The 27,530-nt window shown below is 40.0% G+C and overlaps 1 protein-coding gene across 3 annotated transcripts; it reads left to right on the top strand.

Annotated features, from left to right (window-relative positions):
- The first annotated feature begins 809 nt into the window (after window positions 1-809).
- LOC110066086 (uncharacterized) lies at window positions 810-15,902 on the top strand. Of its 3 annotated transcripts, XM_089289448.1 has the most exons (17): window positions 810-988; window positions 1,982-2,162; window positions 3,803-3,962; window positions 4,369-4,680; window positions 5,798-5,845; window positions 6,153-6,449; window positions 7,054-7,083; window positions 7,594-7,727; window positions 8,346-9,147; window positions 9,788-9,898; window positions 10,732-10,913; window positions 11,381-11,503; window positions 12,085-12,155; window positions 12,859-12,899; window positions 13,296-13,395; window positions 13,817-13,916; window positions 15,070-15,902. In XM_089289448.1, the coding sequence occupies exons 3-17, from the start codon at window positions 3,842-3,844 to the stop codon at window positions 15,124-15,126; spliced, it is 2,529 nt and encodes an 842-aa protein (XP_089145574.1). In that variant the 5' UTR covers window positions 810-988; window positions 1,982-2,162; window positions 3,803-3,841; the 3' UTR covers window positions 15,127-15,902. The 3 variants fall into 3 exon arrangements, with proteins under 3 accessions (XP_089145574.1, XP_089145576.1, XP_089145575.1); XM_089289450.1 differs by lacking the exons at window positions 810-988; window positions 1,982-2,162; window positions 5,798-5,845 and adding an exon at window positions 5,627-5,728 and having other exon boundaries at window positions 3,850-3,962; window positions 4,631-4,680; XM_089289449.1 differs by lacking the exons at window positions 810-988; window positions 1,982-2,162 and having other exon boundaries at window positions 3,850-3,962; window positions 4,631-4,680.
- Window positions 15,903-27,530: the final 11,628 nt, after the last annotated feature.

Below are 27,530 nucleotides of genomic sequence, written 5' to 3' on the forward strand. Positions count from 1 at the left end.
TTGTCTGGTTGATAATAATCAAGACTGGTTTTTACTGGCGCATTAAGCTTGAGCATCAAACGTATTCCTCTGACGAAAGGCCACGCTAGCTAGTTGTCAACATCTCATTTGCACCTGCTTATCTCGATGTGCACTGAGGACATTTAGCCTTTCTTGAAATAAAAAATCATGGATCCCTGAAATCTAGTGAACAAAAAAAAGATTGGAGAATCAAACGCCGAGTTTAAGACGTTTTTTAAGGCGTTTTTAGGGCGTTTTTTAAGGCGTTTATGAGCGCTACGGTTACAGAGTAAGTTGAGTGCAATCCTCATGACTACCGGTTACCATTTGCATATGTTCGTAACGATCACTAGACTTTTTTGCGGCCATATGATAGTAGCAATTAGATCGAAGCCGGCCTTAATAGTTCACAACAGTTAATGAGTAATTTTCTAGAAGGAAACTTATATTTATTGTCTTATTGAAGCAATGTATACGTTTCACTTCTTTTTCCGCGAACTATTTTTAGCAGCGGTAGAAGTTAAACAAGTTAACCCACTCCGTGAAAAATATTACCGTTAAAATTATGTTTCTTACGACAATGACCCTTCAAGATCCAGAACACCTGCAGTTTTGACGTAAAGTGTCGATCGGTATTTGCGTCTATTACGATAGGCCGTGTCATGCGACTTGGGCACAATCATAACCAAGGCAAGTTGTAAGAGTGTGTTACGTCTGCAACACGCACGGGCTGACATGTTCAGGCGCAATGACATTAATGTTAGTCGTCATTGTTTTTTCTGTTTGTATGTTTGCGTCGTATCGCAAAAGGTAGTAAACCCTTCCAGGGTGACGAGAGCTCGAGCAAGGGACTGCTTATACTTGGTCGCTGATCCCAGTTTGTACACTAGTGAACAGACGCACAAAAACAGAAGGAAAAAAGAACACTGTACACCCAGCTCAGCCTTTTAAAAAGGGAAACTTAATAGCACGTGCTGAAACATTCACGGTGGGTTTCGGTAAAGTATGAGACGTATGTTAATCATAGCACGGAGGTTCTTTGAGACATTTTTGGTATAGAAAAAAATATATATGCACAGGCGACGTATTTATCCTGACAGCTGCCAGGCAACGCAACGAATATAGCACTAGATCGGCTGTTGACGGGATTAGCTCGAGACTGAAGTGATCGCGAGCGAAGAAGCGCCCTTACAAGATCTACAAGATTTGTGAGGGGAAAAAATATATAGAAACAAACAGCAACTAACCGACTTATTTTACAAAACTGAACTCATTGGTTCTCCAGAGCTGGAAACTCTCGACTAGAACTGAAATCTCAGTATTGATGCCATATATGCCAGAACGATAGCTTCTCACCAGAACGAAAGTTTCGCTTTCAGAAAAAGTCTTTTTTCTTAAGATTTTTTTTTTAGCCTCGTAACACGTGGTGAATTTGGGTGTTGTAAAATCAGAAACACATTTGGGATACTCTCAGAATACTCTGGAATACCCCCGGGACACCACCAATATTCAAATACCATCAAAAACATACGTTGGAAGAACGAAATATATATTCCAACTTGCTCGAGGAAAATCTTGTTATTTCTTATTAGACAATTTCTGTCACACTTTAGTAATAGGTTAGCTATTTTGGTATCCGGCCTCGTTTTTGGACTGTAACCAGCTTGCTATCGAGGCTCATCGGGGGGGGGGGGGGAGTATCATTTGGGAAATATCATTTGCATTTGAAAAGACTCCCCGCATTACTTCAATTGCAAACTAGTGCGAAAATACGAACATGGCCTTACTTCGTGACAATTTCGCTGCAGCAAACTTTTCTTCTTTATTAGGTAAAAATTTGGCATATTACTTCGTGCGTAAATTTTCATGCACTTTCTGCAAAACCTGTACGGAAAGCAGTGTTTCTTCAAAGTTGAATGTGAAGAATTTAAGATCAAAGCAACAGCGCTAAAACTCCTGCGTTTTTGTTTTGATTTTCCAGACTAGGCTGAGTTTCAAGGGTTTATTGAACTACGTGCCGTTTTTATTAACCTGAGCAGAAAGTCTTACTCCACGGCGGGCTGAAATCTACCCAACGGTTTACCTCATCACAGAAGGACTTTCATTTCTGTAAAAGTCCGCATTGTTACCAGACTGAAGTTTCTTCACTGGACGTTACACAGGTTAGATTTTCAGTAGATTTTTTGTTACCTTTTGTTACTAAGCAAGCTAACTAACTGAATCTCCAAGTTGTACGCACCTTTCGTATTTAAAAGTAAGGAGTTGCCGTTTCCGAATTACGCCGCAGTCTGAAGTTTTTCTTTGTGCTTTCTTCGGAGTACTGAAGTATTTTCACATTCGGTTTTCGATGAAGATTTTGAATCGCCTTAGTTGTCGAACCACGGTATATCTGAAAGATAAGCTTTATTTTCTTTTTGACTGACATTGCTTAATATGTCTATCCACCGTTGTCTTCCACGCCTCGAGATGAATAGTAATTTTTGCTGTGTTTCGTACTAGATTTTCTTCGTAAATCTTTACCTTAAACATTATTGTAAATACTTTAAGGCATGTGTCGTCTTTGTTCGCCATGCTGATTGTCCGTGCTCAAATTTGCATCAAGCCGCTGTATCCGTCGATCATTTTCAATTTAACCACTTCGCACCGAATTTCACTTTCACTTTCCTTAATTCGTTTAAAATAGATTGCGAGCTCTTAGCGAATGAGAGTCCAGATCTCTATCAGGATTGAGTAGTTCCTGTGAGTGCTTGTTGTCAGTGGTTTATTGAGCAGTATGTTAGTAAGGTAGCACGTATCGAGTTGGCGAGTTTGTCGTTATTTGATTGAAATATTTGAAATGAGCCCCAAACCCATGCCTTGACGTGGATAGATTTTACCGGATTTCATGGCCTGGACGTTTGTGAGAATTTGAAACGCAAATGTCAGTATTTTTGATGGAAAAAGGTTAACAGAAGAACAGTGGCTAACCAAATTACTACTAGCCAATAAAAGGTAGCAACAGAAGCGTAGCGACCATATAATTATATTTACGCACGTGCGCACATGCGCACGTGCGTACCTCCACAAATCTGAAATTTATCTTTTTTTGTATAGTTGTATATGCGCATGTGTATATGCGCATGTGCGCACGTGCGTACCTCCACAAATCTGAAAAAAAAAATTCATTTTTATATTCGGCGAAAAGCGTCTATTAAGGAGATCGGTTGGTTTGACAACGTCTGTACTACGAAAACATGGCTATTCAGTTGAATACTAAAGTTTGACAATCAAGCGAGCAAGCAATGAATCAATCTTTAATTGAAGAGCGTAGCACACAATAGTTGTATTAAAAACTAACGAGCCTGTGATACCGTTAATTAAGAAAAATTAAAAATTAAAAATCCAACTATACAAAAAAAGATAAATTGTCCATTAAAATATGTTTTCAAAGTCACAAGAGGGAGAACAAAAAATTAAAAGGCAGGGATAATAAAGGTAGGAAATAAGGGACGAGAGGGAATACCTTTTGATGAAATGATCTCAACTTAACTGAAACCTTTTATAGGCCGGCCTCTCTCGGAGCTTCACTTTGTTTACTTCACTTTTTTTGTTGTTGTTGTTCTTTGAATTTATTTAGGCGCACAATGTAGTGCCAGGTCATTTGACGAATGATCCTATTTATTTTTTTTTTCCCTTCCCGATTAGGTAAACCTCTATTTTGATCGTAAGTTGACCAATCATGAGCGGCATATTTTGTTGAGTATATTATGTTGTATTTTGTTGTCACAACAATCCAACACCGGTTCAAATGTTTCACTATTAGATTATTTGAACCAAAAGAATTCATAGTCTGAGACGTGTGATGATGGCCAGTATTTCTTGGCTGGGATGCAGTACCAAGTACTTCCTGTTATTACTTGCTGTTACTGGTTTATCCATCCTCCCATCTGCCTGGTGTCAGTATTGTAACAGCAACAATCCCGGTAAGTTATAATATCAGCACTATATTGAAATGGACTAAATAACAATATACATATCTAGGAGATGGGTTGGCCAGCGGTTGCAAAATAGGAAATATTAGAACACAGTTTATTTGAACTGTGGTGATTAAGACGTCAACGCCTCCAGGGCACCTTGTTGACGAAGGAGGATTAAACAAAGGCAAGGATGGTGATTGTTTGAAAAGACAAAACAGAATTACAATAAGAACTGAGGGGTCGAGAAAGCAATAGCTATGCTCCGTAAAACTTGGCCGTTAAGAACTTACATTTGTGCATGTTTTAAGCATCATAACACAAAGCTTTGATCTCTAGCAAATTGACTTGTGTAACGAATACGTGCATCTATTGAAACACGTCTTTTGGTCTCTTTTTTTCCCTTTGAAATCAGGCGAACCTAGGATTGAAATAACTCCGCCATCCAGCAAGCTACATGTAACTGTTAATGAAACTGTTAACTTGACTTGCACTGCTTGGCAAGCTGATAGTCACAAGAGTGAAAAAACAAAACCAAAACAAATTGAATGGTTTGACCCACAAGATAAACGATTCGGGAATAAATGTTACGCTGACTCGCCACGAGCTACACACATGAGCTGCACAGTTACAGTTAGTGCCCTGACGAACGAAACATTTGGTAATTACACTTGTAGAGCGAGGAATGGTATAGATGTCTGCAGCACCAAAAAAATTCTTGTGCAAGGTAAGTAAAAAGAACTAATGAAATGATTGCAATTTCCTCCTTTCAAACAGAAAGTTAATTAATTTCATTCTAATTTACCTTAGTATAAATCTGCTAGCGTTTTATCACGAATGCCGCTCTCTGGCATGATTGGCTACGCTACTCACTATCTATTATATGATGGATAGTGAGTAGCGTAGCAGTTTGCACTTGTTAACATAATGACGGCCGCTTTTTGGCGTTTTCGAAGTGTCTTTGAAAAGGATTTATATAAAGTTTTAAACGACTACTAGATTTATACTAAAACAATTAGATTATTGGCTCTCGATTTCTATGCGTGATTTTTGACTCGGGCTCATAATATAATTGTTTATTAGAAATAAAAATAAAACTTAAAACAAAATATTAACCTAACTTGGACTATTCCAATAGCAGGACAGGTAAAATTGTCTATGATTAGTTTTACACTTATATTTTTAATCCATTTCTAATTCTTCTTCTTCTACTACTTATGATAACAAATTCCAAATATTAGTAACATTCGTCAAATGACCCGGCACTGCGCTTTAGGCCTAAATAATTTCAAAGGACAAAAAAGTAGTATTTGTACATTTACATGTGATTGTCGACAAGGAACATTCCGTGGATATAAGGGTAGCAAGGGACAAATCATGGTGAGTGTGTAAGAACCTTTTTGCGATCTAGCTTGCTTTCAGCTTTACCACATAAGTTCCGATAATATTAGTTGAAAATCTTCCGTTGTTGTTGTTAAATCATAATGTAATAACTTAAACCACCACTCCCTCCCCCTTAAGTATTTAGCGGAGGTACACGACCGCCATTTTGATCCCAAAAGTGTTTTATGGGAAGTGAACGTGTCCGGCTGTGCATGCACATTGTATTGTTCTTATCGATGTGTTTCTTTAACCCATAATGCTAACAATGTGCCAAATAAATCATATTTTAGGTCTGACTTACCAACGTGCACGTGACGCAAGACGTTTTGGTTCGGTAGGGAAGGCAGAATCTATCAATACTCCAGTTAATATGACCAACCACGGTTTAGAAAGTAAGCTGTTTATCTCATATTCATATGACAAAAACCATTTTTTTTTTCTTGTATTCACTTTGTAAATAGCTGTTGTAAAGAGTTTCAGCATGAGATCCCCAAATCCAACAAAGAAAGGTCAGGCAATCATTTTAATTGGTATTTTTAACTATTTTACGTTTAGGAATTCGGAGGTTTTAAAAAGGACTCCCGATAAAATGAACTGTCCTTTACGTGCAATACGTGACTTATTATCCACATCAAGCGGATTTGTAGCTACACTGCTTACGTCCATAAGCAATTTTATTTTACACGTTCTAGGGAAGTAACGAATTGTTATCATTAACGAGTTTAAAGTATGTCACAACTCAGCCTCTTCGGGGGCTGCAATGATTTTATTCAATAAAGCTATCTACCTATCTATCTTTATCTATCCACTCTGTAGACAAAAGTCCAGAGATCGTCAACGTTCCAGTCAACCAAACTGCTGTTCTCGGGTCCAATGTGACTTTTAATTGCACTGCCACTGGTTATCCCAAACCGACCATCACGTGGGTAAAAGAAAATGATTCAAGTTCTGTTCAATACAACTCAACGCCAGAGATCTTAACAGGCGATGGCAATAGCATTTTCAGCCAGTTGGTTATAACAGAAGTCAAGAGCAATGATTATGGTATATATCATTGTGTTGCAAAGAACAGTGCTGGAGTAAAGACTTCAAGTGCGACATTAGGATATAGAGGTATTTTCTGTTGTGTTTTTGATTTCTAATATATGGGGGGATGGGGTGGGGGCACTTTCTGCTGAACTTTTGATTAACGTACTTTGACACATGACATCCTATCGTACTGTTATAAGTAGTGGCAGCCAAACTGATAAAACAGGTGGTTTAGAATAATAGCCTTATATTCTTCTATTATTTATTTATTTATTTATTGTAAATTTCTATATCTTCTGTTATTTATTATTTCTACTTCTTTCTCTATTTCACTGAAACTGTACCGAATCTGATAAGCTGCAAGCACAGTCAACCATTATTCAGAGTAAAATTAAAATTTAGTGCAGGATGCGAAATTCAGTGCACTTTTAAGGTTGCTGTAGCAGGGAAACTTTTCCACTGGCGCTCTTGTGAAAATGCCCGCGAACAAAGTAAACAAAGTTTAGAAGTATTTCATTGGTAAATGTCCCAAATATCAAATGTTTCTCGGGGAACCAGACTAAACCAAAACTGGAGATTTCTTTTCTAAGAAACAAGCTAGAAGCTACGAACATATTGAGGGAATGTTAATATTATATTTATACGAGAATAATCGATTTTATTCTTGTTTTATTCACTACGTAAATAGATGATGCGCCCAGCGTTGAGGGAACAAAAGGTTAGGAAATTATTAAGAGAATTATTACAACTGTTGTTTTTAATAATTATTTCTTGTTTAAAACCTTAGGAGTTTAAAAAAAAAAAAGGACTCCCGTAAAATAAAGGGTACGTTACGTCCAATACGTTTTCGATGAATTATATGAAACGGATTTGAAGTATCACTGCCTTGTAACCAATACGTTGATGAGCATTCATTTTATTTATTTTATTTATTTATTTATTTTTGCTGCGATGATCTGAGAAAATTGCTTTCCTTGTGCTATTGCCTTCAGCTCAATATTTGAAGGGGGAGGGGTGCAAGTCTTAAAAAGTAAGTACTTTTCTATGTATAACCGAGGGGGATAAGCATTTCGCTGATATTTAGTATTAACATTTTAATATGGTTATACTCATAATCAATGTCGACAGATTTTAATCAAACATCAGCGGGTATCTGCAGGCACTAGAAACACTGGTCTTAGTGTAGGAGCGCCTTCTTATAACACTTATCTCTAATTTTGTTTTTTAGGGCCATTAGCAACAAGTAAAAGGAAAAATGTCGAGATCACAGCCATCATTGTGCCTTTGTCCGTTGCCATTATGTTTTTCGGGGGTGTCAGTGTATTTTGGCAATACTTCAGAGGGCGATGTCTTCGTAATCAGGTAGTTTAAAATATGACAGTACATTGTTTCTGTCATATTTCTCAGCGGTGAAAAAATCAACAAGATGCCGTACTTAAACGTGTTTATCTACTAAAGTCAGAACACTGTCTGTAAATCTTAGCATACTAACGTTTGACAAAAAAAAAAAAAAAACAGAGACTTCTAAAATGTGTAACACAAAGGTGTAACAACAAGAAAATAGAGGAATTTCGATGTTCTTTTTTCTGGTGAGCGTGGAATCATCCCGACAAAGGATATGTAGATACGGGCAAGATTAGAAAGAAGACATTTTTTGCAGAAAATCTGCTTGTCCCGTAATATGTACCCTCAAGCGCTTTTATTCACTGTATTTTCCTGTGTTAGGCATTTATTCATAAGTAGGTCACGTTCTGCGTTTCTCGTCACGTTATAGAGCAAAAAACAGAAAGGTGTTTGGTCACTTTCTGGGCTGTTTGATGTGTACGTTTTTGTCTAATAGAATTACACCCCTCGATCACCAATGCATCTGAACAGCCCCACCCCTGGGTCCACGTTTTGCATATTTTGTTACATAGTTTCCTTCCGTGAAGACAATAGTTTTAGACACGTACAGTGACGTATTTTTACTATTCTTTCTAGACATATGATAACAAAGACCCTGAGCAGGGCGTTAAATTCACCGGGCAGATACAAGAGGAAGACCAACTCAAAAACATCTACGATTATATCGACAACAATCCAGCACCCCAAGAACACGAGGAGGTGCCACTGTCACGACACAGTCCTGAGGAAAACCCCTTATTAGGTGTTGAAAGTCAAGTCAAGAAGCCTCCTCAAGCAAGACCACTGCCTCCGATTCCACAAATTGAAAAGGAGAGTCAAAGAATGGAAGAAAATTCGGAACAAAATGTGACCTGTTTGGGTATGTTGCAGTCAGAAACCCAGAATCCTAATTTTCAGACGCCAGGTAGTGGAGATAGAGGCAACATCCTTGAAGGACAAGACATACCCTTGGAAATTGAAAAGAACACTAATCTTATTGTAGTTCGGCAAGAGACTGAAAAGGAACCTGGGTTATTGCCTTCACGTGGCTCCATGAGTGAACCAGAAGCTGAAACAAAGCCAAAGCTAGGTGCTTTAGGTGTTGGCTTTTCACCTGCCCATGAGCCCCCAAAAGTTAGAGAGTTGCTGCCAACACCGGACTTTGAGGCCACGCCTCCCAGACCTCCAAAGCCTACCAAAAAAACTAAACAGGGCACAAAATATAATGAACGTTCTTCTAGCAATTCCCAAGAGATCGAGGAAGACTATGAAATCGACCTAAAAAGACTTGAAGTCCGAGATGAAGTGCTTGGAGAAGGGGAATTTGGAATTGTTTATAAAGGACGCTATCATTGTAAGGATACGAAAGTCATTGATGTAGCAGTGAAACAGTTGAAAGGTATGTATGTAGATAGTGAATTCACTCCTTGCGTTGGTTATACTGCATCTCAGTCAGCACAAGACAAAATCGTCTGGTTCTCATGACTATTTTTATCATATTTTTAATCTATACCATCACGCCTCAACTAACCAATCAGTTTCATCGGACCAGACTTGACCAGACTTTACTCTAAAGATGACTTCCTTTCGGGTTGTCTAAAAGTTAGTCAGCAATAACGGTTCTTTTCAGAACTTACCTCACCCGGATGATCACAAAATCACCCTGTACGAATTTAACTTACCTTAGCTGTAAATATTTGTGGAAAAAAAAATGGAAATCAAATTTAAGATCACCTAAGGGCTCTTAAACGCATCATGTATTTCGCTATGTGTATACCGCCTCTATTAATCTAAAATAAACCATTTCCGAGGTCCCTTGTATCTCTGTTTCAAAACGAGTCTTCGTGCCAAACCTTTCAAGTGAAAATGAGTTTGATTTGCATGAAAATAAACTTGTGGGTGGAACATCTTTCCGTATGAATGGTTTTGCCCAAAGACTGGTTTTGATACCAGGGCACAAGGTGACTCGGAGGGGGCCTATTTGAGAATGGTGAGTGAATTACTAAACAAGTTTACCTTTCTTTTTTGTGAATGCATAGACACGGCTAATAAGACTGAGAAAGTTGCCCTTCTCAGTGAAATACAGATTTTGAAGCGGGCTGGACGGCATCCTAATATAGTCAACTTGGTTGGCGCATGTACTCAGGGTGGTAAGTTGCCAAGAAATCATCACGTGACCATAAGCTAATAAAACTTGATAATAACATGAGTTATCTCTACGTTTCCAGTCACCTGGCAGTTATTGAATGATTTTATACTAGTGCCAGGATGTTCAAAGCACGATTAAGCTACTCCAGGACAAACTTAAATTTCCATTTCATTTTTGTAACGTTTCAGTTCCTTTGCCCTTCAGCTTTGACTCGGTAGGATGCAGAGGGGTTAAGTATCTGTTCGAGCTAAGCCCATCCGGCGAACGTTTATAAATCCGGTTTTTGTCACGTCATTCTGTAGAATGATGTGACAAGGATTGTTTCTACTGAGCCCCTGGATGAGGTGGTAGTCCATCGCAGAGTTACTAAGAGAGGCACAGGTGTCTGACCCAAGTACACAACAGAATGGCCCCAGGCAGGGCTCGCACCCAGGGCTTTTACGCCAGCGCATAATCCATTTGGCTGCTACTTGACTGGACTAATCCTAAAATGTACAAAACAAAAGTAGAATAAAAATGCTTAAACTCTTATGGTGGTTTCACTGTCGAGCAATCAAATATTAAAATAAAGAATCTGGCACACGGCAGATGATTGATTTATAGACACCGTCGTCAAGATTTAGGTCTGTGCGGTTTTCCATTCGCGCTTTATTCGGAGAAGAGAAGTTTATTCGAAGGGAGCGGGGCACCGGGACAGCGAGAAAGTGTCCGCGCTGATTTATGACTAAATATTCATGAAACTTGGATACTGTTCAAAATATACGGAGACCCGTCTCACGGGTCTTAAAGAAGGCCAGGCTAAATAAAGCCAACCGCTATTTTTTATTTGGTTAGAAAATATTCTTCTGGTCACTGATTTGATTCCCGGAGGAACCCTTGAAAGTTTGTTGACTTCCAAGCCTGCCCCTGGTGAGCACGGCAAGTACGAGAATATCAAATGTGCGCTGAATGATCGGGACCTGATAAAAATTGCTCTGCAGATCGCCTCAGGAATGCAACACTTGGAAAGCAAGAAGGTGCGTGATACATCGTGTACAGTGTACTTGTACTATGAAAATATAGTTCCGAAGTGTCTTGTTCTGGCTCTACAAGAAAACATCGCCAAGTTTTGATGCGTCAAATGCCAAGAAAGGAAATGCATTTCATCTTCTCCGATTTGCAACAAATTGTCAATAAATGTCTAAGTGTATGTAAATATAGTTTCACTGAAACGGAAGCTGTCTTGAATAGTATAATGCAAAAAATTGCTTCTTGTTGAGGACAAAATTGGTCATTCAGTTGTGGAATTTTCCTGTACCTTCATTTCGTATGAAGTTATTTTGTAATCATGACGACTCAAAGTTGCTCGCTTCGTCATAATGGCGACCTTTTGACTTCATAAAAGAATATCATAACTTCATTTTACTAGTTGCTGCTGTTTTGAGCTAGGTTATTTTGCATGTTCCAGAATTTATGGAAACGCCTCATGTGCTTTTTTCTACAGTGTATTCATGGCGACTTAGCAGCAAGAAATGTCCTTATTGACGAAAATAAAGTTGCTAAACTTGGAGACTTTGGATTGGCAAGAGATATCTCAGATCGTGGCATATACAACAAGACGTCCAATGTAAGTGCAGGATAGACGCCGAACACGCTGCCGTCAGACCAAAAAAAACACGGCTACTTTGCACCACAGAATGAACGCAAAAACGCAAAGAAATTGCATGTCTCTGTTGTCAAGCGCAGGGAAAAAACGCGGGTGAATGAGTCGAATGGTTCGGTATGGGCAGTGCGAGTATTTAAACAAAGAATACCAAACGTTGTTGTTGTTTTTTTTTTTTCAAAAAATAGGTGGAATTGGTCTTTGTCAGTAAACTGTAATTTACTCTAAAAAGACTAAAAAGCTAAAAAGCGGAAAATGAATATTGACGAGTCTACTTTTAAACAGACGTAATCTGTAGTTCCTGTATGTTACTGATATTAACCTTATAATTACGTTGAAAATTGCAATAAATCAACATATCTCATATTATATCCATGGAAAGCAGGTTTCGGTTCGATGTATACCGGCGAAAGCTATTTTCCCCGGGTCATGCAATATATGTTTCATTCAATAAGCCAATACATTTTATCATCAGAAATCAAACTAGGGTGTATTCATTTACTTTCATATCAGTTAGTAATACCTGAGTACATTTTCTTCAACAGGGTAAGGTCCCCTGGAGATGGCTGTCTTTAGAATCATTGAGATATCTAGTCTATACATCACAGAGTGACGTGTAAGTAACAGAATCATGCTGTGTGCGTCAAATTCGAATAAGTGAGCTTTCTTGCTTGTTTTAAAATTGTCACGTCTTTTGTCAACCTTCTGCAACGAGGATAGCAACATCCAGGACAACACCTGGGGGAAACTTAGTCTGAATTTTATGTTTTACATAAGAATCTTGCAATTGATGCATTCGGTGTATGTATTGACTTCCAACCAATAAAAACAATAAATAAGAACACATTGTTCAGTAGGGGCAGGATTTGGTCGTCTTACTCCGCTATCGTTCAAAGCTCGAGGGGCTTTTGAGGTTTTTCTCCTGTAACTCCTAGTGAATTGAAGCCATTACGATGAAACTTGAATGATTTATAGGGAGTACAAAAAACATTTCTTTTAAGGTCCATAACATGTAATAATGACGTCAAATGACGCGGAAATGACGCCGTCATTTTCTAATATCTGTCATATCTTGGATTAGCTTAGAAATTCTATTAAATGTTAGGAAACCATAGAAATGGCTCAATAATTCTCAAAACTGATAAAAAAAAAGAAAAAAAAAGAGCTGAATAAAAATGTGAAAGTTACAGGAATAAAGCTGAAACATTGTTTTAAACAACAAAATTCAAAATTCCACACAGTCTGAGTAGACTTGTGAGTTAGCCTTCTTAATTCTTATCTTTTTTTGTTTGTTTGTTTGTTTGTTTTTTTGTTTTCAGATGGTCTTTTGGTATTGTCTTATGGGAAATTACCACCTTTGGTAAGTCTGTTAACATTTTTATGTACGTGGAAATGACAAAAGTACAATTCAATTTACTGCTCGAGATTTTCAAAGGTAGTTGATGATATGTAACTGATTGCAAACCTGAACGAAGACCTCTGGCAACTCACAAAAGGAATCGACACGCGCTTCAAATTCTAACTGTTGGCATTCCGCTCTTGATTCGATTAACTGGTAACTAGGCCTCGTGTTCAGAACCGATCAAAATGATAATTGTGCTTCGCTTTTTTCATTTTTTATTTATTTATTTATTTTTTTAATATGTGTATATTTTGAATTTATTCGTTCGAGTTCTCTTTACACTGGATTCAACTTATTCAAATTTCTAATACTTATTCATGCATCGAAGCTGACCTTATTTCATCCCCTTATCAGGTCAGGTCCCCTACCCTGGTATAGCAACACCACGGGCTCTTGTAAGTTTCCTCTGCTCGGGAAGACGGATGCCTCGTCCCGACCATTGCACTGAGGAACTGTAAGTTCAGTAATCTGCTGCCACAATTATTTCAAATTATTAACTGCTGACCTTTGTGTTTGGCCCGCACTTTCAAGAACTCGGGCCTATCGTCTCCTAGTACTGCAGAAAAACCTCGCAGAAAGAGCTAGCGTTTAACTTGACCTTTTTCCAAATTCTCCAAACATGAATGATAATAAAATACAAAGTACACTACATTTATTGTGAAAAGCTTCTTCATGGACGACGACATAATCTATGTTCCACATTTGATGTCTTTTTTTCGCCGGCGTTTATGTTCCCCGCCCACATTCCTCCTTCTTCCGAGCTAATGCACTATAATACAATGCCATTAAATGATATTTTATGCAATGTCAGGACATCTCGTTTCTTGTCAAATGATGTGATGTGATGTAAAAGTATTATCTTATTTTGTTTACAGATATGCACTTATGCAAAGCTGTTGGATGGAAAACCCCTTGATGAGGCCTACTTTTGAAGACATAACAAAACGGATCAAATGTCTCTTAAGGATATTTAAGGTATGTGTCGCTTGTATACTTGTTACAGTAACTGTAACAATTATACTTTACGAAATTAGAAATCTCAGTCCGTGTTTTCGGCGTCTATAATCTCTATTTGTCTGCATATAAAGCCGATAAATAAAAACACAGTCCGATATTTGCAGCCAACAAATATTTTTTTCTTTGTGTTTGGCGTGTCAACCGAGCCCATGTGGAATCCCAGTGCGGACTTTTGGCACTCTTATTCCATTATTCTGCATATGCAGGCGATGCATACAAACACATTCTAATATACAAAGCGAAAAAATTTATTTGCTTTGTGATTGCCGTGTCAACCTCTACTATGTCGATATAAGCAGGTTATTTTCAGTAAAAAAAGAACACACACACACAATGACAAAGACAACGGGAAAAAGGTTTAATGAGGATTACAATGGCGTGCACGTGCATTATAATTCTTGGTGGATTTCTTTGCTGTCCTCTTCATTATCAAAACAACAATAGGGAGCTTTAGCAATGACGACAGGGATGCCGAGGACAACGCCTTATAAAAATTGGGTTTAAATTTTACCTTCCAATGTCGCAACCACGTAGATTTGTTCAGTACGCCTATCGGTCTAAAAACTTGCTCAGGCAAAATATGCAATGGCGACATTTATTTCCAAAGGAAGAAACGAAAAAATTAGCCAGTGCAGTTCACGTTCTCCAAAGTACGGAGAAGTTAGTCGTTTCATGCTGTTGTTTTGCAGAGAACTGCAAAGAAATGCACAAAGATTTATAACGCACGTGTACAGCTATTTTGTGGCTCATTAACCCTTTAGTTTGATGACATTTTCGTCGCTGTTACCGTCGTGGTTTGCGAAAGATCCCTGATATGAAATGACCAAATTCTATGTTGTGTGGAGAACGTGAACCTCGACGGAGAATTTTTGAAATGTATATTTTCAGTTTCGAGAAAGAGAGACAAACTAAAATATTAATGACATTAGATTATCCCGAGATGCATAGGTAAAATGTAAATTCATTTTTTAACTTGACGTTGTCCTCGGCGTCGGCGTCGTTGCTATAGTTACTTAAACTCCCTAATACTTATCCACAAACGACTTGGTTCTAGATGATAATAAGCCTTTCATGTATTTTGGTTTTTTTTTTGTTTTTTTTTTTCTTTCAGAAATCGTACGTGAATGTGCAACATGATGACATCACTGATGACTCAGAGACCTTATAAGAGAGAGAGAGAGAGAGATGTTACTGTTTTGTAAAATAACGTGGACGCTGTAGTTTCCTTAGTTTCGATAAGGACAAAACATTTGGTTAAGATAAGAGAACCCGGCATATCTTGAAATCGTCACTTTTTCTCTAGTAGAAAGAAACTACTGAAATTTAATTCACGTTGCATAGGAATTATTCAGTTGACAGTAATGTGAGTAAATTGTTTTTCAATGAATTGTTTGTTTAGTAACTTCTGCAGTTCCTCTGAAGATCAGTATGGTCCCAGGCATTTTGCCTCGTATTTTTTCATTCAGTGTTCACAAAGTTTGTCCATTACCACAAGGGTTTGATTTGTAGAATAAATCATATTTTCCTAGCAGTAGTGTATATAAATGTTGTGTCAATTATATCACTGTAAAGTAAATACTTTATGATAAATTGATGGAAGCCCGCATGTACATAGTCAGTTCCTGTTAAGATCAAGAGCCTCAGGTTTCAGCATTCTTAAACTTTATTTCTAACCTCAAAGGTTTCATCGATAAAATTTGTCATATTCATTTAGCAGTAGTGTATATAAATTGTATTAAAAATGTCTTGATATCGTAAATACTGATAATTGATGGAAACCTTTCTTGTATAAAATCAGTTCCTCTGATGATCAAGCGCCTCAAGAAAACAAGATATGGTCACCGACATTTTTCCTAGCCGTTTTTCATTCATCACTCTTAAACTTTGTCTCTAACCACAATGGATTGATAAGTAAAATAAAATAACTTTAATTTAGAAAGAAAATGACTCATATTTTGTTGTTTCACAGCCCTTGGTGTGTTCTTTTTCTCAGTGCCAGGTCGTGGAACCGAAACAGTGCACGAGCGTTTCAACTTGCTGCGTATGTGCATGATGTGTTTGTCATTTGTTCTTGTGCTTTTTCTTTTCCATTCCTAATGAAGTTCGTTTTTATTGTTAAGCATCCCTCACAAGGAACGTTCGTTGAGGAGGAGTGGGTGACGAGCCAAAACAACGCAGCCTTGGCGAACGATTTGTTACCATTCTCGTGACACAACTGCTAACCATAGCAATAATAATAATCCTTAATGATAACTTAACCAGCAGTTTTAACTTTAACTGCTAATAACGGGCAACCCTAAAACACAGAATCCGGAAACTGGAATCCGGAAACCGGAATCCGGAAACCGGAAACCGGAAACCGGAATCCGGAAATCGGAAATCGGAAAACGGAGTCGGGAATCCGGAATTCGGAATTATTGATTTTTAGAGTGACGAAAGAAAAAATTAACTTCAGCAGTGCTTAATAAATATATATACTGCCTGTAAAACATAACTAGTTTTGAACAGCACCCCCCCCCCCCCCCCTCCCCACCAGCTATACATTCGGCCTGGTTGTGCAAAAGGTGGATAACGCCATACATTGGATTAAACATTATCCAGTAAGGGTTTAGTGGTGATTGTTTCGGGTGGATACTTTGATGACCTTTGATCAACCTGGCTCCAACAAGAGCGCGGCTCTTGCCAAGCTCACACTGCCAAGAGAAGACTGGTGAGTAGCGCAAAAGTGACAGCATCGATGTGAATGCGATTTTTGCGTGCGATGAATCTTTCAACGCGACAACCGTAAAACACATAAATCGGATTCGGGAAATCCGGAATCCACAAGTCAAAGAAAACAAGATCTTCTAATACGCGAAAATTACGTTGCATAGATTTTGCCTGTAAAAAGGGCTAATAAAAAGGACCTCAAACTCCACCTCTTTTGAAACACGGGTTCTCCGCCGGTGGAAGTTCGCGCGGCGTTATATCTAGTGAAGGCTATGGTTAAGAGAATCTTAACTAACATGCATCACAGTTTGATTCTATGCACCCTGACAGCAACTGAAGTAAGGTTGCCGGTAATTGCAGTTTTAATTACGTGATCTGCAATTTGTGGAAGGTATAATTTGGCCTTCATGTCTAGTAAATACTAAACAAGATGTCAAAGACGACCGGATTTCCGTCACTGGTAGCAACCTGTACCTCGAGCTCGATAGTCGCCTCCCTCACTCCTTATATGCAAAGGTCAAGTTGCCTCGTCTAAAAAAGTTTGTTTTTCCCGCCCAACATACAAGGTTAATTCGAGAACAACACTAGTTCACACTGATGGTGTTGCAAATCACTACCAGATATTCTTAACCGCCTTCATATTAAAAGAATTTCTAGACACGGTTGCACACTTACTCCTGTCTCCTCCTCCTCATATAGTTTTAGCAATCTCGATCTTGAAGTAGTTGCAGTAATATGTACTTATTGACTGAGTGGGAGGGCGGGACGGGAAAATATTTTGCTCTCGCTCAGGACGTCCTGACCGAGAGCCAAATATTTTCCCGTTCGGCCCGACCTAACTCAGTCAATAAGCATTTTATAATATGACCTGAAAATTTTGAAAATTCTGTTTGAACGTAAAGAGGACGCGATTACATAACATCAGACGACCGCGCGTGGAACAACTACAATTAAGAGTGGATGTCTCTAAGAGTCAAAGAAGAATAACAAAATCGCGGACATGGTCAAAAATTCGTTTCGTCCCATTTTTTTGTCTACATGTAGCTATAGGCACTAGCTAAAGTGAAATGAGGTTAATTTGTGTAAATATTCATTTTGACGGGAATAAACCGTTATGAACTACATGATCGAAAATGAGTGCGTGCGAGCTCGAAATTATGCAGTTTTCAGGCTGTCCTTAGATGAACTAAAATGCGACAGCAGGACTTCTCTAGCCATAAATATATACAGTTGGCCTTCCTTTACCAAGATATACTGATATTTTTTGTATCGTGTCCTTCCTGATGAAACCACGGGTTAATTACCAGAAGACGTCTTCGCCATTTTTAGTTCACGTCAAACCTGGCCTAATATATTGTGGCAAAAATGCATGTGGTAGTGTCTCAAAATTTCCAGGAATACTATCACGAGGGCTTATAAGGTGGGTCTTCAAATTCATCCTTTCACTTTTCTGGTATCTTCTACTGTTTTAATACAACAACCAACCAAACTTCGGTAAAATTGTAAATGGCGCCATATTGAAATGAACAAAATCAACATTGCAGTGACACAAGCAAAACATTGTTTGAGTCGCAGCCGCACTTAGCTTGTTATGTATGCTTTGACATCAATACTTCCTTACCTTAGAAATCTTTTATAGACCCTTATAATGCCGCTTGGAAGATACTTTCGAAATACTGTTCTCTGCAAGTTGGTGTAAAGGGGGCCGACCGGCTGATTGAAGCCACTGAGCCGGTGATGAGTAAACTCTAAAAGTTACTTGCGTCTCGCAACACAGTTTCGGTTAGTCTAATTTGATCCTAATTTTGGCTTTTTTGACTTCCCACACATAAAAGATCCCGTACAACACGGCAGGCAACGCTAGCGATTTGCTCAGGTTCCTGTCTGCGTGTCGACTGCGTGACATGTGATAATCTGTCACGTAACGAGATCAACTAACAATACATTCTGCCTCACGAATAAAATCTAAACAAATATATTGCCGTCATGAACAGAAAAATACAACAAAGAAACAGACTTTACAAATGTCACAAATTTAAAACGTACAGTAAAAACTTTATGGAACGAAAATAACGATTTAATTTTCCCACGGGAAACAAATGTAACCAGTTAACGAAAGTAAACGAAAAGCAAAAGCGTAATAATCGTCGGTGATAGGAATAAAGATAACGGCTGCTTTAACTCCAGTAGAAAAAAAAAAATGTCTTGTTCTTTCCTTGACATTGTTGGTGGCGTTTGTGGTACAGAGGAACGCGCAAGGCATCCGTCCACTCAGACAGTATCGCTGTCATCGTACAGCAAGGATATCAGAAGCCACAAGCGTTTTTTACAGTTTTCAGGTGTTGAGACAGAGATAGCACTTATCTTAGCAAGAAGCGGGATTTTCGTGAAGCCCGTCAATTTTTCGGAAATGACCGTTTGCCCGTTACATCGATCAAACCTTGGAATCGGATGGAGAAGAACTAGTAGATTATGTTCTGTGCCTTGGGATGTCTCCGGTCACAAAAAGAAATCTGAAAAAGTACCCGCAGCAGAAAGGGGAATTACTTTGCAGCACTCAATACAAATTTTCGAACTTACGAAAAACCTCGTACCCGTCGGATCAGGTAAGCGATTACAATGTTTATTCTCACTTTATGCAAGGATATACATCCGTATAGCTTCTCATTTCACGCAGGGTACTTGGCGGGAATCACAGACTTCATATCCTAACTTCAAATCACTTCACCGCCGCGTAAAATAACGCCAAGTTTAACAGCAAAATTATTTTCATGTCTCACGAGTTTCCAGGATTTTTGCAAATATTTTTACGTCGGAATCTTTTTCAAACACTGACGTTTGCTCAGCATTTTCACCTCTTTCAAGACTTATTCAAAAGTAATTAATGGCGTGGGGAACACTCGAATTGAAATATTCACAGATATTAGAATTCCTTCCAACAATGCTCGGAAAAAAGGAAAGGAACGTAAAAGAATGACTTGTGACAAGGTAAAATATAGAATGCGTAATCAATTTGAGGTTTGTGGGGCTTTTGCCTGGGCTAGTTTTGTTCTTTTGCCACATTCAGAGCTATTGGTTCAAGGGGGATGTGTAAAGTAGAAAATAATTAATTATTCTTTCTCTCTCGATGTCTACAGCCCCTGGCAAAAACAAAAAATCAGTTAGAATCGCAGGACTTAGGTGCCTCAGGAGGTGCGGAAGACATCACAGAAGGTCTACGTGGTCTAAGTTTGGTGAGTTTCCTCAAAGTGTTTATGAAAAATTTCTCTCCAATATAGTTACTGGAAGGGGAAAACCTTAACGCATTTTCTGAATTTTCCCTTCTCCGCCCTGTTCAGGGGTTCGACCCACGCGGGAGAAGGGCGTGTCCAGGATAACTTGCATGCGCATGCTCAAAACGCCACCATTGCCGCACGTCAACGACTGGGCAAAACCATACATGGCACAAGAATTGGAAAGGCGTGCCCTGCCCGGATAGCCAGTCACATCCCAGAATACAGCCAAATAATAAAGGTTTTAAATTAATATATGGCTTCTCAACATTTTTTCTAAATGTTCCAAATGGAAAATAATACTGAGTAGTAACTGGATAAAGATACCAGGATAGGTTACCAGTGAATTATATCAACTATCGACAATTACTTTCCAGCTCGCATGCGACTTGCGCTTTTATACACGACACTCCGCCCGTGCATTCGGTTGATCTCATTTTGAAGCCATTCAAAGCAATGTGTTCACTTTTTCGTCAGGTTGATGAACAAGCGAGTGACTCTGATATTCCAGCCATTACTTGTCCTGTAACTGTTGGTGATGAATCATTGTCAGAAGGTTCAACATCCAGACGGCAGAGCCTTTTTGTTCGGCAAGAAGATTCTGAAGAGAGTGATGAAGGCTCTAGTCTAGATAACGAGTCCCAGGTGCAGCTAAATCGCTTCATACAGCTTCGAGACGTCAGTCCAGTACGTTACACGTTATCAGTGCCATGGAATACAGCGCACGAGCGTACTAAACGCAGATATCTACGGAGAGCTCAACAATGTATATCTGCATTGCTTGATGCCCTGGCGCCTGAGAATTCGCAAGAACTGTTGACGGAGCTTTGTGATCGTCATGCCGTGAGCAGAGAGAGTCTGGTAGTGGTCGAAGGCAGAAGAGAAAAAAAAAAAACGGAGCTTCTTAGTGCATTTGCTGAGAGCTACTTGAACGCGTAACATTGGAGCACAAGACGACAAATACTCCCTTTGATAACAGATAAGTTATCCCTTAAGGAGATGAGAGAGTTTATTCCAGCCGTTACTAGCTATCGCTACAACATTGCCCGACGCCACAGGATGTTACATGGATGAGCTGCTCCTCTTCCAGACCAGGAGAAAAAGAGAATGAGATGGAACCTGTAAAATTAGACCATTTTGTTTCTTTCTAACGAGTCTACACACAATTCAAGATGTTCCTTTTGGGGAAAAACTTCTGAAATTGTGAACTGGCGAGATCATAAAAACACCCAATGTAAACAGAACAATGATACCAGAGCGCATTGTCCAGCAGTATCAACAATACTGCTGTGAAACCAACTTTGAGCCTATGAGTAAGAGAACCCTACAGAGAGTTTTGGCCGTGTGTACTTCATCTGTTCGCAAGTCTCTGCAAGGATTTGACAACTTTTCAGCACAAGGAGCGGAAGCATTTGATCATTTAGAGAAACTCGTAGACAAGCTTGTTGACTGTGGCAAGACTCAGCAATGGGCGAGGGAAATTAGGCAGTAACTTCGTGTGCCGAAGCAGTACCTAAAGGGCGACTACAAGGTGGGGGCATATTCTATAATTATGCGTTGCTTTTGCGGAAGTGATGTAGTAGACTTCTTACCATGATACACGGCTACCTCTTTCTTTCTTTCCAAGTCTTTTTGATGCTTAATTCATGAAACAAGAGTTTACAATTCACTGTTATATGCTTACACACACGTATACAACGCTGAGAATCGTTTAAGTAATCTTTTTGAAATGTCGATGCGCATGCGTTGCTTTGCAAATATGCACTAATCACGCGGTTGTCATTTTACTTTTTTTTTAGTTACATGCGATGGAGGCCTCAGAGGTTCCCGATCATTGTCGAATTTATGCACTAAGTGACCCAAGCAATGCAGAATTTTGGGGCTCCTGAGACCATCTCCACATGCACAATGAGTCATGTGTGCAGTGTTATGAAATAGAGGGAGTCATGCGTACCATAGAAGATGAGTGTTCAATTGCGCTCTCGTCAGCAGAAGATCAAGCTGACATGCTGCATGCCATCAAACAGGCAAGGGGTGATATCATCAGCTGGAAAGCCCATCAGCTACGTTCAGTCCACCGAGCTGAGGCAAAGCATTCAGTTTTAGCCAAACTTGCCAGCCGATCGGTGCTGTTAGTCCAGGACTGGGCAATGAATTATACGCCCCGAAAATATCGAGAGACACAGTCAGATTGGTTTGCGAAGCGAGGATTGCCGTTGCACATTAGCGTTACCATAAGACGGCCAGACGGTTCTGAGCACTTCTTGAATCGCAGACACTTGTTCACGTATTTCAACTGCACCCAAGACAGTGTGACTGTGGCTTTGATAATGCTTGACTGCCTCACTACCCCGAAAAAGGAAATTCCAGGCCTGGAAATGGCTTATTACAAACAAGATAATGCTGGCTGTTATCACAGCGGAAATTCAATCATCTCAGCTAAGCTGGCCGGTTATGCCGTAGGAGTGGCTGTTGTAAGAAACGACCTCTCAGACCCTCAAGGTGGAAAGGAGATGTGTGATCGCAAAGCAGCAACAATCAAAGGAGACGTTGGAAGGTACGTAAACGAAGGCAATGATGTCATCAACGCTTTACAGCTCAAAACAGCCCTTGAATCTGGCCAAGGAACCACAGGAGTGAAAGCAAGCTATGTTGCCGCCAAGCCGTCAAGCACCTTTAATATCAAATGGGATGGCATAAGCTTACTCAACAATTTTGAGTACGACGAAACCGGCGTACGAGTGTGGAGAGCATTCAATGTGAGTTCCGGTAAAGTAGTGCTATGGGAAAGGTCGAAGGAGTCATGAAGCAGCCCGAAAAATTGGAAATCCTAGACCCCCATCGCAGAATGCAGGTGGCGCACCGCCGTTCAAGATTGTGAGACACCGACGTATCAGGAAAAGCTGTGTCAAAGCAGATTTCTCAACTGAAAACGAAAACCAAGATCGAAGCAGTATTGGTTAAAATAAGCCAGATGACATGCTTTTCCCATGTCCAGAGGAAGGATTTGTATAAGCTTACAGTCGCTTTGCAAACCTCCAGACACACCTAGATACTGGAAAACACCAAATGATGCTCGAACAGGCAACTCTCTACGATAGAGCTAAAAGAGAATATTCTTACAAGCTGACGGAGGGATGCAGTCAAATTCCAAGCGTTCAAGTTACTGTCCAAATAAAGAGAGACGCCTTGTTGCCTCTTCCAATGGGTTGGGCCCTGAAGACAATTAAGAAAAAGGTGCGTTTTACAAAGAAACAGACCGAATTCTTAACTGACCAATTTCAAATAGGGGAGCAAAGAAGACGGAAAAGCGATCCACGGGAAGGTTTGAAAATTCATTCAGCATCCGATTGTATCTTTCGATCTTAACATCTGCGAACTTGGACAAAAACGTACCCTCACAACTTTAAGAGTGGATAGGCTAAGAGACATGTGCATCGACCTTGGGCTGGATGTTTCTGATATTTCACTTCGGAAGAGGGGAAAGCCATACATCGCACGACTCACACAATTAGTCCAGCAGTGTACCTGGACTTCCAAGTAACTGAGCACTGTACGTTTCACGAATAACTGATCCGCTGATTACAAAAGGAGGTGCGTGTATAATTTACAAGAGGCCGTTGCGTGCCAGCAGAGTCCTACGTATCGCATTTCAGTCACTCGAGCTCGCCACTGCTTGTGGAATATCCTCCAGTTTGTGTTGACGATTTTCGGTATATTCGAAACTGGCGAGTGCAGAAGGCGTAAAAGGATGCAAATGCTCGAATTCATGTTCACTGGATGCGAAGCAAACGTAAACTAACGGTTGTGTGGCAAATTTAACCTGTCGTGTGCGATTCAACAATTCAACCTTTTGTGTGCAGAATTATGCAGAACAATGGCGCGATTCACAGGGTAGGAAAAGTCGAAATGTGTTTCTCCTGTCTCGGTATATGAAAATCAAGTGTAGTTGTAGACATTTTAATATTTTTCTAGTCATTTCAACGGCCAGTGAAGATATAACTGACCAAAACAGTTATTTGTGTGCAACACGTTTAATTTTATTATTATGCATCTCATTATGGCGTCCTAGTATTCAACCGAAATACGGACGGTGGTCATCTCTTGATAGGTAAAGGTCCCAAAGAAATAAAACCCAAATCGTAAAGAACTATCTTTCAAGGTTTCTTGGTAGTGTTATTGTAAACTTTGAGACACTTCCACATGTATTTTTGCCAAGCTATTCTAGGCCACTTTTGCCTTAATTTCAAAAGGCCGAAGATGTCGTCTCTTAACAGAGACGTAGCTCCTCCAGGAATATCATGAGACAAAAACTATCACTTGGTATCAATAAAGCAAGTCCATCTCTACATTTCTATAGCTAGAAAAGTCCTTCTGTTACATTTTTTTTCGTATGACAACTGCCCGAAAAGTGCTTAATTTCAGGATCGCGCTTGGTGAAATTTGAGCAATTGAGCCCCCGAAAGTTTTTAACGGTGTATTCCCGTTAAAGTGCATATTTCAAACATCTAAACCCATTTCCGTTTGTTTACTATGAGGCTACCTACAGGAAAAAATTAGCCAAATCGTTTTTTGACCGTGTCCGCGATTTTTTCAATAATCTTTGATGTATATCGATGTATGACTCTACGGAAAGCTAACTCTGCTTGAAGTCGCACTAGTTTGCTAAAGAATGCGCAATAAAACTAAGCACATGGATTGGATGAATTTGGCCACAAATGTGCCGAGTTTAATTTGATCCAGGACACGTAAATTGTAGCAACACATCTACAGGATTTCCATTGTTCAGCAAAGGTGGGGCGAAAAAGATGCGTCCACATTACTAAATGTAATCGAACTATCCGATGTCTGGTAACAGGGGATGGGGAGCGGGGGGGGACGGGAAAAATTTTTCCTTGCGAGATACCGAGGGTACGAGGGCCAAGGGAAGAAGGCCGAATTGCTCGAGAGAAATATCTTTTATCCTTGAGGGAACGCCCCCTCTCTTCCCTGGGGTGATACTTGACACAAACTAGACCTACGGACCATTGCGTGACCGTCACGGCTCGACATAAATAACATTATGCGTAAACATATTAGTCACGTTCCACAACCGATGGAACTGGATTATTGCAATGAACGGACGCGACACACCAATCCAATCTAGAAGTCCGCCATGCTGCTTTAATAATCAACTTCCCAACTTACACTGCGTGCTTAAGTATATTATGTATGATGCACCGAAATGTACCTTACAAACACTACATCCCTTCCTTTTTTGGTATAACAACTATGATCTTAGGGCAATGTCAACACAATTGAAAGTCAACTAAAAACCTAGTACGACTTAAACTCACAAAACGGCTGGCCATAAAAATTATTAATTCTCCTCTTTTGAACCGTAACAGTCAATAATGACATCAAGTCATAACAAAGTCTCTAACAATAGCATTCAAGTCAAAACAGAGTCCTTAACAACGACGCTCAGGTCATAACAAAGTCTTTAAATCTTTCCGGCAGTTTCCTTGCCCTTGTTGGTCTCGTCATAACTGGGCTGCTCAGTTTTTCTTGTTCTGCTTCCGGTTCTACAGGATCAGCAACATCAAACAATGGAGTTGTTTCCTCCGGATTCTGTGATGCTTCCTCGTACTTCTTTACATGGGTTGTGTTTCGCATAAGTTGAATGCCTTCTGGTGATTCAACGACAACACTGTTCCCAGTTTTGGTTACAACATCATAAGGCTCAGAAGCAAATGGTGTTGACAACTTGTTTTTGCGCTCTTGTTTTACTAAGACTTTGTCACCTGGAGCTAGGTCTGACTCCTGGGAATTCCTCTTCTTGTCTGCATAGTGTTTAGCTTTGGCTTTCATTTCGCCATCTCGGTCTCGCATCTCACTCTCTGTACTCTCCTCTCTCAATTCAGGTAGTTTAGTACGCATCTTCCTGCCAAACAAGAGTTCTGCTGGACTCACACCTGTGGTAGTATGAGGGGTTGACCTATATGCTACCAAATACTTGCGAACTTCCTTCTTCCATTCTTTTCCCTCAGCTTGAGCTATTTTCATTCTCTTGAGGAGGGACTTGTTTTGTCTTTCCACTCCGCCGTTCGCTTGTGGCCACAATGGTGTGGTCTTCCTGTGTTCTATGCCGTTATCCTCCAAACTTCTGATCTGAACTGTGGACCATTGTCGCTTCGAAGTGATTGAGGTAGTCCATGTGTGGCGAAGATTTTCTCCAAACACTCTATGACTTTCTCTGATGTTGTCCAACGCACGACTTCCACTTCATAGTATCTGCTGAAGTAATCAACGATGACTAAGACAGATTCTCCTGATGGTAATGGGCCTAATAGGTCTATAGCCAAATCTTGCCATGGGCTACTTGGTAATGGGGTTGACTTGATTGGCTCTGAGTTTGCCGGACTGCTTACAAGCTGACAGCCATGACAGGTTTTGCAAAACTTCTCGGCTTCCTTGTCAATCCCAGGCCACCATACCTTTGATCGCAATCTCTGCTTCATACTGACAATTCCTGGATGTCCTTCATGGGCAAGGCTCAGTACTCGAGGTCTCAACTTGCTCGGAATGACAATCCTAGTACCTCGAAGAATTAACTTGCCAATAACACACAGTTCGCCACATACTGGTATGTACTGCTTGTGCTGATCACCTTTCCAGTTTCCATCTTTAATGTGCTGACGCAATTCCACGAACTCTCTGTCCTTTGATGAGGCTTCTTCAATTTCACGTGTTGTCATCGTTTGAGGAGTGGCAGTTACTGCGACAAACCTGACAAATTCATCTGACACCTTGTGCGCTGATGAAGATTCTGCTTGCTCGTTCGCATGCAGTAAGCGTGACAACGGATCGGCAATATTCTGCTCTCCAGGTAGGTATTTGACTTGGAACTTGTATGGCTGTAATCGCAAGATCCATCTTTCGATTCGTGCACACGGCTTCGATCTGCTTGAGTAGATTGTTTCCAACGGTTTGTGATCAGTGTACAGTTCAAATTCAATGCCGTGAAGGTACACATGGAATCGTTCACATGCCCATACAACAGCCAAGGCTTCTTTTTCCGTTTGCGAATAACGCTTTTCCACATCGCTTAGACTCTTGCTTGCGTAACTAATGACTCTTTTCCTGCCTTGCTGCTCCTGGATGAGGATCGCACCGAGGCCTACCGGGCTTGCGTCTGCTATGATTAGTGTCTTGGCATTTTTATCAAAGTAACCAAGAGTTTCTGCACTTGATAGCCTCCTCTTAAGCTCATTGAATGCGTTCTTCTGCTCTTCTCCAAACTCGAAACGGACACCCTTTTTGGTTAATCTGCGCAATGGCTCTGCGACCGTAGCAAAGTCCGGGATGAAACGAGCATTGTAGTTTGCCAGTCCCAGAAAGCTTCTGACTTCTGATGCACTTTGCGGTTCTCTTGCATCAACGATCGCTTTTACCTTGTCTTCCGCAGGGCCAATACCATTGTCGCTTAACACCAGTCCCATGAACACCATCTGGGTCATGTGGAACCTGCACTTCTCTGCATTCAACGTGAGATTCTTCTCTTTCAGCCTCTCCAAAACTCGCTGCAATCTTCTGTCATGTTCTTCAGTGT

Source organism: Orbicella faveolata, unplaced genomic scaffold (genome assembly GCF_042242905.1).
Source record: "Orbicella faveolata isolate gen_17 unplaced genomic scaffold, um_ofav_v1 contig_2, whole genome shotgun sequence".
In the NCBI taxonomy this organism is placed as follows: domain Eukaryota; kingdom Metazoa; phylum Cnidaria; class Anthozoa; order Scleractinia; family Merulinidae; genus Orbicella; species Orbicella faveolata.